Here is an 11086-nt window from a genome sequence, read left to right on the forward strand (position 1 = left end):
TTACAGCCGAGAGAGCCTGGTTTACTCGTGAATGAATAACGGTTAAAAGTTAATTAATAAACCACTTTTTTGTCCTTGAAAACGCGTGTTCTTTGATACGGCGACGAACACTACAAACGTGATGACTTCGATGCACATTTTGACTATCCGTATGCTCCAAGATCCAGCCAATATAAGATCATCATGCTTCGACTAAAACCTCAGGAAAATGATATGTGTTTGTTTCTTCTAAAGTTGCAACTGGAATTATGGCAGAGATCGTTGAGTCGCTGTTGCAGAGGTGAGATATTGCGCATCTTACAATTTTAAAAATATACGCGTACAGGCCAACGGCCTGAATGTCACATCTTTCTTCGGTTAGAGACCGTGTGATCCGCTTATTTTAATCCCCGTACATTTCTTTCGCTTTGTATGTTTCCAAAGAGAACTCTATGCCTGTACTATCTAAAGCCGAATGGGTCGTTTAGCCGGAACGGCTGTTTAGATTTTTATTCTAATGTTTGTGTCTTCGCCACGAAGGGTTCACAAGCTAGCGCTTGTCTGAATTTTATTGTCACTCAGAGTTTTGAATGTCTTGTAGAATTTGATTTGCAATGTGTTGGTACAGGCCAAAGTGCGTACCTTGTTTATAAATTTATACCATTGATACGTTCGTTTAGTGTGAATGTTTACAACCCAGTAAAATTTATTGTTCACAACAACGATTAGAATCGATCAACCTTTTATCAAGCTGCCTTCTTATCGGAAAAATTATACGGCAAATAATATTGACCGATCTGTTGCGCCTATCCATCCTCTTTTCAAAATATATTCGTAATTTCGCAGTTGCGAGATCGGTCTCGGCGCCTTTCGATTCGAATAATTGTTCTTACTTTTTTGACAGACCTGTACAAAACTCCGCAGTTTTTTAGTCATAGCATTACTTGATGTCTTCCTTCGAAGAAATACTGAATTTAGAGGACGACAAGGAACAACATTCTGCAGTCTTTCCTTCTCGTTTCGCTATTGTTTTAGATATCACAGCTTGCGTAGCCACAGCGGAATGCGACAAAAGATTGACAGAGGTGCGAAATCTCCCGCGCGAGACCCCGGGAGATTAGTTCTAAAAATAAATTAATACGGGAAAGGGTTGACTCCAAGGGTTAGTATGGGAGATGAAGGCTCCAGTTGATGGGCTCCTGGACCGCTGTTCAATGTGTTCAAGGCCGTATCGTTACGATTGCTCCACGAAAAAGCACGAAAAAAAATACGGATATTTCCGACTACTGTCGGAGAAAACATTGCGCATATAATTGGGGCGTAAACAAATCGTTACACTCAAGCTGCGTTTTGTCTAGGCTCTGCGAGGGTCGGATATCAAGACCCAGAATTAAACAAAAGCCATATATACAGTTAATGTTTCAGTGAATGCTTTCGAATTATATTTGAAGATGAAATAGGAAAGAATTTTGCTGTCTTTGACTGAAATTCCACTTGAACTGCGTAGATACGATCGCATGTCGTAAAGCCGATTCATGCAACATTGCTGTCAAGCGAAATCTCCCCGGGGGGGGGGGGCACCCTGTATATTTTGGGTGGGGGGTGTGCCGCTGGGAATTTGAAGCCCTTGCCCTTTACTAGACCATGTTCAGCAGATTTTTGCAACCCTATACTAGACTAGACACCAAAAACCCCTACCCTATCCCAGACTTGCATTTATTTAGAACTGTACCACAATCAGTGTTTTAATGGAAACCATCTGTCAACAATGATGCCGCGATGATTTTATTTAATTACGTTTAGGAAAGCCTCTTTCTCTTCTGAGTTTCTATTCCTATTCTGGACTTAATTCGTAATAACACCGATCAGTTTTCCGGCAAATGCTACCCCATTGTAGACCAAAACTCTCTGATTTCTATACCCTATCCCAGACTAAATTGCTTGAAAACCATACCCTTCACAGCGGCACATACCTATATAGCTCATATATGGGAGTGCCCCCCCCCCCCCCCCGGGGAAATCTCGTCCCTAACGACCTAGGCTGATGACGAATTTTTAACCGCTCCTAAGCTAAAAGAAGCCCCCATCTCTTGCATTTGTTTTAACTTCAATAATATCTTTGAAAAGAGCGAGTTTTTTGGTATGGTTTATTTTTGACGTCTGTAATTTTTAAACGATGTAATTAAGTGCTAGTGATTATTTATTCGTGTTTTAGTTACGCAATCCATTGTTTGTGCGACGCTTTTTATAGATCGCCTTTCAGACACACGTGCGTTGAGATAAGAAAGCTGACATGTCACTTTTAAAATTGTTATATAACGTTTGTAAATGTGACAAGTCACGTTTTTTCCCACGAGATCGCAAGTGATCACCCACAGCGGAAAGTAATCCCTTGAGAAATTAAAACAGTCCCTTGAGAAATTAAAAAAGTCCCTTGAGAGTTTACAAATATGTGGTTCCAAATTTTGTTCACATAACCCCTATTCTACGTTTTTAGCTTGTAAACAAGCAAAAACGTCGAAAAAACTACTCGGTGAAAGTTCTTGTTTTTGATATATTTCTATCTTACCGACAAAAGGAACATTTTTGCCAATTTTTTAAAAAAATCTGTAGGCAGGATTCAGAGCTACGTTATTTTTTCATAAATTTAAGGTGGCTCTGAACCCCACCTACAGAATTTTTTTTAAAGAATGGTTAGATTGTTTGTTTTGCCAATTAGACAAAAATGTATGAAAAACAATAACTTTCATCGTCTAGTTTTTAAGATTTTAGCCTCAAAAAGTCAAGTATAAGGTATTTTTGACCACTTTGGACGTTGCTATGGCAATGATGTTTGATGACTTCACGGTGATTTAGATTTGTTCATTGGCAAAATCTTTACAAAGTTTTACTAAACGTTTAACCTCAACATTACTAGTGTAGCTGTAGTAGAATGGCAAAGATGGGAATATATAAGCCATTACGAGCCAGCTTAACATTTGAACTCCCAAGTATCAACATATAATTTCTCATTACAGTAATTTACCAGGTGATGAGAAAAAAGAATATCATCAATAGAGGACAATATCTTGATATGACAACAATTCAGTAATGAATCCCTCTTCAGAGATGTTTCATAGCTCAGCAATTTGATACAGCCAATCAGCTGCTTAACCGACACCTCGCAGCCTGAAAAAGAGGGCACTGGAGTAATCAAGGGCGCAAATTCTATCACCTGCGCTCGCTACACTGCCTAAGCTCGTAGCCAGGTTTTCTTTTCAGGGAAGAGTGCCCTGGGAAGTTAAAGTACTTTCTACATGGCGGAACCAGATCCGGGTTGGAGGGAAGGAAATGCAATTGGTTGCTTGTCATTGCCCTCGAAAGTTGTCGCTGGTATTGAGTGTGTCCACATTGGAAGGCGTTCATTGTATTTGGCTAAGCGTGCAAAAGCATACGGTCTTCGGGCTGCCCAAATCCAACAACAAGTTTATTTGCATTCCATTTACATAGATGGTATTGTATTTAATAAACTAAAAGAAAAAACAACAAGATAACAGAATCCTAAGGGATGGCAGGGGGGAATTCCCATACGAAAGAGCTTGGAACTGCTCGTCGTCTCACTTAGGGGTGTAAATTACAGATTATGGTCTCTAGTGGCGTTTTCTTCGTCCAGCCAATCCCAGATTGGACTCTACGGCAACAAAGCACTAGCGCTCAAAGCCCACCGGAAGCGCAGTCTAGCTGAGGGCATTTCTTGTCTTCTGCAGCTTTGGTTTACGTCAATGGATATCGCTAGTGTGTTTTTGTTCCCGTTTGTGCTTAATATTTTTCAAATTAAGCAAGCCTGATCTGCGTGAAATTTGTTGTCAGATTTCAGCGCACGATGTAAAGTGTATCACTGTGAATGCTCACGCTTAACAGTCACATTTTCATTTTTACCCAGTGTCCGCCGGATGAAAAGGTTTGGTTGTTTTCTTCAGCTACACAATCCAATGGGCCCTCTGCAGCTTACGATCACATGGAACAAAATCCGCCATGCCGGAGGGCAAGCTCCGCTCGGGGACATACAAAACAAAGGAAAGTCAAGAATGAAGTCGCTTTGTTTTGGAAGTCCCTGAGCGTAGCTTGCCCTCCAGCGAAGTGTTACTTTATACCATGAGATCCTTAGCTGAAAAGGACCCACTACTTAAGTAAGGTGCGTCCGGGTTCTTGCCTATGTAAAGCTCATCCGGGTACTAAGGCGCATCCGGGTTCTTTCTTATCTAAAGACCTTCTGGGCACTTGTAGTTATATAGGTTCATCCGGGCACTTAGTTATGTAAAGCACTTCTGGGCACTTATTTTATCTACAGATATATAACTGATCACGCGTACGTGATAATCTTTGCGTCACTAGAGATTTGAGATGAGAGACTTGGGAGTTGCACATACTAAAACTCTGAAAAATAAAACCAATTATACAAAGGATTTTAAAAGCATTGTTTTGTCTTTCAATACAAACCACACTGCTTCGACGTTTAACAAACTAGTACTCCCTCGATACTCCCTTTAAGACCAGTCGCATGGAATATCTCAAAGATGTTTTGTCTATAGCTACGGAGAAATTATACTTCCTTATGTTGTGTTGAATATAGATGTCCGTTAAACAATCGCGAGCACGTAGGTACTGGGTCTACTTTTCGTCTTCGAAACAAAACTTAGGTTTTGATTCAACAAGAAAAGAGAAAAGACGAGACCCAAATACGAGAGAACGAGAGCCTGCTCGCGCGCAGGCTAGCGCGCGCGCTACACGCAACCCCCGCAATCGCTCTTGTATTCGCACAGGCCAAGTCATAAATAAATTTTATTATTTATACAAATAGAGCCAGTAAAAAATGTATTGTTTTGCATTATAGATCATTCGCAATTCTACCCACCTTTGAAAAATACAAAAATGAAAAAAAATATAATAAAATAAATAAACACGTCGAAACAACGTGTTTTGTTACTCGCCCTAGAAGCTCGTGCGTGGCGGCAAAAGGTCGCCTGTCGTTTGTTTTTAAGAGTAACCGTTTCACTTTAAAAGAAGTTTAGGTCTCGCTTGAATGCCATGTGAAAAATTATCATAATGAAAATCGCCAACAGACCGAAAGCTAATTCGTCTTGAAGGTACACACCCAGATAAATGTGTTCTTTGTATGGGTTGTGTTTGTATCGTATTGATTTCGTTTGCTGAGTTTCCATTCCCTCGTTATCTAAGAGTTCAAACTCGTCCAGAAGAATCGACTGGCGCTTTTGTCGAGTATTTTGCTGTCAGATTCTCTTCATTTATCGTGAAGAGATTTGGAAGGCGTTTGCAAGTTTCAGCTATTCCAGGTATGTTCGTCTTAAATTATGTCACATAGAAAATTGTTTACATCATTGCTTTCGGATATCGTCTTCAAATCTTCTTTCCTCTCGTCTCTTATTCTGACTTTTCGTTACATATTAGTTAAGTTTATTGATCTGATTCCAGCTAGCGTTGTATAGTCCCACATACACTGAGTCCTGTCTTTGTATTTGCAACCAGATTTTCAATGCATTTGTTAAAGGCTATTAATTCAAACCGAAAGAGCTAGGAGACAATATCGAAAGCGAAAGACAGGAAGTTTTACGTCAGTGCTAAAGAAGTCTCATAGGTTTTTCTGTCGATAGTTTAGATTGTCTCTGATCACCTTTCAGCTCGCCTGTGATCTCAGTCAGTCTGTGATCTAGCCAGTCTTTAAACTAGTCAGCTGGTCTGTGATATTATTTCCTTTCAGCAAGTCTGTTCAGTCTCCATATAATAGCTATGTTTCTGCTCGTCCCTGCTGGTATTTCTGCAGGTTCACTTTCAATGTGTTTGCTTTTGTCAAATAAGTATAACTCGCTCTGTTTTTCGTTTGCTCGACCTCGAGCTCTGATTTCGTTTCGTTTTGCAGGTCTTCGACAGCTCCAGATTCCACTGCAGAAAACAAAATGAAAAGTGCTGTTTGGTGCAAATATTTTAAAAGGTATGTACCCTTTGTCTTATTGAGTTTAATCATAAGTCGAATCCTCTAAGGGAAACGAAAACTAGTTCGAGAAATCGAGAGTTTGAGTTATTGGGGGTAAAATTTTAGTGTTCGACTGTGTGAAACAAATTCAAGGAAAACGACCTTTATTTGGAGTTATCGGTACATGAAGGATTGAGAAATCTCGAATCCACTGAATAACTAGATCAACTCATCGTTTAACTTGACCTCTTTATATTTCGTTTTGTTTTGCAGGCCGTCGCCTCTCGTAGCTGTCAGTCCCTAGAATTGAAATGAAAAGTGCAATTTAGTGCAGTTTTTTACGGTATGTACCCGACTTCATAATAAGTTTACCAAGAAAGTTTGATGTAAACATCTTGCTAGTTGGCCCAGTTCGTCACCAAAATGCCCTTCGCCACAGCCACTAATATAAGATCTCCAAGCTGGCAGAAACTAGAGAAATAATTTAATAAGTGCCCTTCGCTTTTCTTTGTTTGGTTCGTTAAGTAAATGGTTGGACTTCTTAAATTCGTGGGCATGCGAAGACCTGTAAACACAAATACACTTTGTGGAAGAGTCACCCGCGCGTAGCAAGTCATGATAAACCCTCGCGTCAAGCGTGCGCGTACACGAAACTGATCACGCGTGATAATTTTTGCGTCACTAGAGCAAACTGCTAGACCTACAATAAAGCAGCACTCACTAAGAGACGAGTCGCAAGGAATATCTCAAAGGTATTTCCTGTTGCTATGGACTAAACGGAAAAAATATGCTTTGCAGAGTTGTGGCAGAGAAACGTTAGGGGGATGGAAAGTGGCACCTACATCTCTTCCTTTTTGCAAGTAATACACTACTAAAGACACACACACGTAGACCGTACCTTTTAAGAGGGCGTCTTTCTGAAAAACACCTACTCAAATTCGGGTCAAAAAATAATTTTGCCTGAAAGTCTGGCAACTGAAAGACTTCACCGAGGCTAGAACTAAAGCAGATTTCGTTTGATTCAGAATGATTTTTTGGCCGCGTTAGGAGCCAATAGATATTTTGCCCCTTCGGGCCCGCCGCAGCGTGTGGAAAATTAGAAAAATAGGCATTTGTCGAGCCGCTGTCAAATATTTTATTCGTATCGAACACCGACAATTTTTATATCAATTTGTTCATAAACTTTTCTAGTTTTCTAAGAAAAGAGTTCAATTTCCCCTTGAACCATTAGAGTGTGTTCTGATTGTTATCAGGAAAGACTGGTCATGGCATCTGCAGCACCAACGTTTCCTTTCACCAAAGAAACAACTAATTACGCCAGGCTGTGTCGCCTTCTGGTAGATGTTGGGTCACAGGTCCTGAGAGAAACATTCGACAGAAAACACCCACCAGCAAACCTTCACACAGATTTGGCAAGACCTGCACTGCACAATGTATTGCAGGCACTTCGGAAGAAAAAAGTTCTGAATCCTACACAATGGGGCAAACTGTATCCTGCCATCAAATCCTCTGTTTCATCAAGGGACTTTGACATCACTTTACTGATGGTGCTGCTCAGGAATATTTGTGTGCTGGTTCCTCCTGTCACTGGTTGGGACAATCTGCCTTCTGCTGCAGACGTTACTCCCGAGGCTGACATTGCCCGTGTAAAGTTTTACAGAAACACAGTTTACGGTCACGCCAGCCAGGCTTCAGTTGATGATGCAGCATTTGGTATCTACTGGACAGAGATTCGGGACGCGTTGGTGAGACTGGGAGGAGCGGACTACGGACTAGCCATTGACGATCTCAAAGACGATTGTATGGATCCTGACATCGAGGAACACTACCAAGAGCTTTTGAAACAGTGGAAGACGGATGAAGAGAACATTCAGGACAAGTTAGATAACATGGATAAGAAGCTTGACGATTTAAAATTGTCGGTGGCTTCTGATGATAGAAGTACTCCGAGGAAAGGTAAGCTTTGAAATGCAGAAATAAAGGAACGAAGCTCAGTTAACTCGTGGAAGTACAAGGGTGGCCAGCAGTGTTGACTAACCTTGTTACTTCGATTTATTATAATGTTTTCCACAAATAAAAAATATCACTGCTAGTAAACCAAACGATTTTTCTAGCTCTAAGGCAACCTTTTTCAGCTCCCCGTTGAAGAAATGAGTAGCGATTAATAGACTTAATGTGATATTGAATTAATGTACAATTAAGTTTTAGAGCTATTCGTTTTTATACCGTAAACTACGATTATCTTGTCTTCATTTGTTCACTTACAGAACCACTAGATCTTAAGGAGTGCCAATCTCAATTATGCAGTCATTACAACACCATGAGTCAGGTGAAAATCACTCCTTGGGACCCAGATGACACCGTTGACATTGACGACATTTATACCAAGTTATCTTGGTTAAAAGATGAAAGGAAACCCAGTGGAAAATTACAAAGGAAACTTGAAGACTACACTGAAATGTTTGAAGGTCACAAACGTTTTTCTAACCCTAAAAGAATGCTTGTCTACGGAAGACCAGGTATCGGCAAATCGACTTTTTCTCAGAAAATTGCTGTCGACTGGGCGAACGGAAAGAACGAAATTTTGAAAAAGTTTAACATTTTGTTATTGATTAAGTTGAGAGACGTTTGTGAAATCCAAGATTTTCCATCCATTTTAAAGGCGTCCGAATTACTTGCTCGTGACAGCTCAGTTTCCATCGATAGCCTGCATGAATATGTTCTTCAAAACCAAGACAAAGTGTTGCTCGTTTTGGATGGCTATGACGAGTACAGTGCAGACAATTCATCCCTTATTCGTAAGATATGGGCAGGTAATCAGCTGAGAGATTGCTATGTTGTCGTGACTACAAGGCAAATGGAAGGCGAAGAGTTAGTCAAGTCTAGCCACGTACAGTGCGAGATCAGGGGACTTGACAGTAGAAAGCAAGTTAACGAGTTTGCTAGCAAGTTTATCACTGATCCAAAGGAAATTGAAGAATTTGACCGTTACCTGGACAGTAGAGATCTTTGGGAGATAGCAGAGATTCCTCTACTTCTTTTAATGCTGTGCTTGATATGGATGGATAGACGTAGGAAAGCTTTGCCCAAATCCAGACTAGAGATGCATGAAAGATTCGTGGAGACTTTGCTTATTCACATGACAACAAAGAATCCAAAAGATCCAAAGAATAAACCTTCGTACAACATTCTTGATGATTACCAAGAACATCTGACCGAAATAGGAAAACTAGCCCTAGATGGCCTTCTGAGAAACAATCTTTATATCGATCTTAAAGATGCAAACCGGCACAGAAGAAATTTCACTGACAACATGATTCGCTCGGGCCTATTTCAAGTTTCAAAATTTACAAGTGGGGAACCAAACGAGAGCTTATTTTTCCTTCACAAGTCGGTACAGGAGTTCTTGGCTGCGTGGTATATAATGAACGAGGTGGGTTTGAAGGACGGAAAGGTGGATTGTTTCACAAGCATTGATTCATTTCAGAAAGCTATCCATATGCAGGAGATTCTGAAATTCATGTGTGAATGGTCAGAGGAAGGTGCGAAAGCAGTCTTCAGCCTTCTGAAATTCGTAGGAGAAAAAGACGAACTCACAGAGTGCCGTTTTACTAAGACGCCTTCTATGAACGATCTATCGAGTAACCAAATAAACTTTCGGTATCTCAGTTTAGAATGTTTGTTAAGATGTTCGGCTTCAGCCAAACAAGTTGTGTACCCTCTGTTTCTGGCTAGTGTTGATGGAGTTGTATTAGTGGAAAGCACCCTTCACGTCGGAAAACTTGCGGCTGAAAATCAACTTCTGTCTACCACTTTCCCAAGCTATGTATTCTTTGGGTTCGAAGTTGACTTTGCTAAAGTTGCACCCATACTGGACGCTTTACATGTAGTTATTGTCACATGTTCTGGCCTTAGACTCGAGGCTTCAGATTTTTTTCGAAAGCACGGCATGACCTTTCAATTCCGCATACTTCGCCCCTTTTTAAAGAAAGAAAGGGAAACAATGTACCTTTACTTTATTGATCACATTTCTTGGACGCGGTTCAAGTCCCCTTTAGATTTTCTCGTAATGTTAAGGGATCTCACAACAATAACAGACCTTCAAAAGAAGCAGTCCGTTCATGACAAAAGCAAAGGATTGGAGTTTACTGAGGGCATTGGGGATACCTCTGATTACAAGAAGAATTGTTTATCACTGGTCAGTGAGATCTACTGGCCCTGGAACAATACAAGTAAAGAATTGTCTGTTCTCAGTGACGTGTTGTCTGCAGTGTCTTTTCCACGAAGCGTAGAAGTGAACCAGTTTTGGTATCGTTTGTTTGATGCTCAAGTGGTAAAGAATATGGTCTCCCATATCAATATCACTGACAATCTTTCTATCTTAAAGCTGCAAAGACTAAACCTGACAGCTGATGATGCTGCTGTCATCGCCAGATCTCTTCATTGCGCGCCGAACTTACATGAGCTTGCATTGACTGACAGTCCTTTGCATGGAAGTGTGAGTTATCTGGCTGAAAATCTGCGCCACGTTCCACGATTGTTGACGTTAACACTATCTAGAGTTGGTATGGGATATCAAGAATGCGTATCACTCGCCAATTCACTAAAATACGTACCAAAGTTGAAAGAACTCTATCTATTTTGTAACTCACTTGGTAAAGGGATCATTAAACTGGCTGAGCACTTGGAAAATGTTCCTCATCTGAAGAAACTGGGGCTTAGCCATACAAACATGGGTGAAGAGGAAGTAGCAGCTCTGGCTCAAGCAATGAAGTATGTACCAGAACTCGATACACTTTATCTAGGTGGAAACCCACTTGGCCGAGGAGTTAGCGTTCTTGTGCAGCATCTCAGCAGTCTCCCAAATCTTAGTGAGCTGAGCCTTAAAGATGTTGTCATGACGAAGAAAGAACTGGATGACGTGACAAATGCCAAACGCGGAAATAGGAAATGTGCGATTACGTCAAGTTACCATGTAAGTAAGTGTTTCTGTTTTTATTCAGTGGTTTTGTATTTTCTCCTTGACATCTGCTTATTATATTTTGGTCTTTTTTTTGTTACGTGGGGAAAATATTTCTTTGGAGATCTGTATCTGTGTAGATCATATTTTAATATTTAGGCAAACAGCACTGTTTT

The 11086-nt window shown here is 40.5% G+C and overlaps 1 protein-coding gene across 1 annotated transcript in view; it reads left to right on the forward strand.

Moving 5' to 3' along the window:
* Positions 1-5101: 5101 nt before the first annotated feature.
* The window catches only part of LOC144658034 (uncharacterized), a 19411-nt gene continuing 13426 nt past the window's right edge, over positions 5102-11086 (forward strand). Inside the window, exons 1-5 of the mRNA XM_078518362.1 lie at positions 5102-5312; positions 5897-5968; positions 6224-6293; positions 7204-7906; positions 8218-10925. Of these exons, the coding sequence (XP_078374488.1) occupies positions 7216-7906; positions 8218-10925 (3399 nt within the window). The 5' untranslated portion in view covers positions 5102-5312; positions 5897-5968; positions 6224-6293; positions 7204-7215. The remainder of the gene's footprint in view (positions 5313-5896; positions 5969-6223; positions 6294-7203; positions 7907-8217; positions 10926-11086) is intronic.

The sequence above is a fragment of the Oculina patagonica genome, chromosome 6 (genome assembly GCF_052425735.1).
Source record: "Oculina patagonica isolate OP01 chromosome 6, crgOcupat, whole genome shotgun sequence".
Classification (NCBI taxonomy): domain Eukaryota; kingdom Metazoa; phylum Cnidaria; class Anthozoa; order Scleractinia; family Oculinidae; genus Oculina; species Oculina patagonica.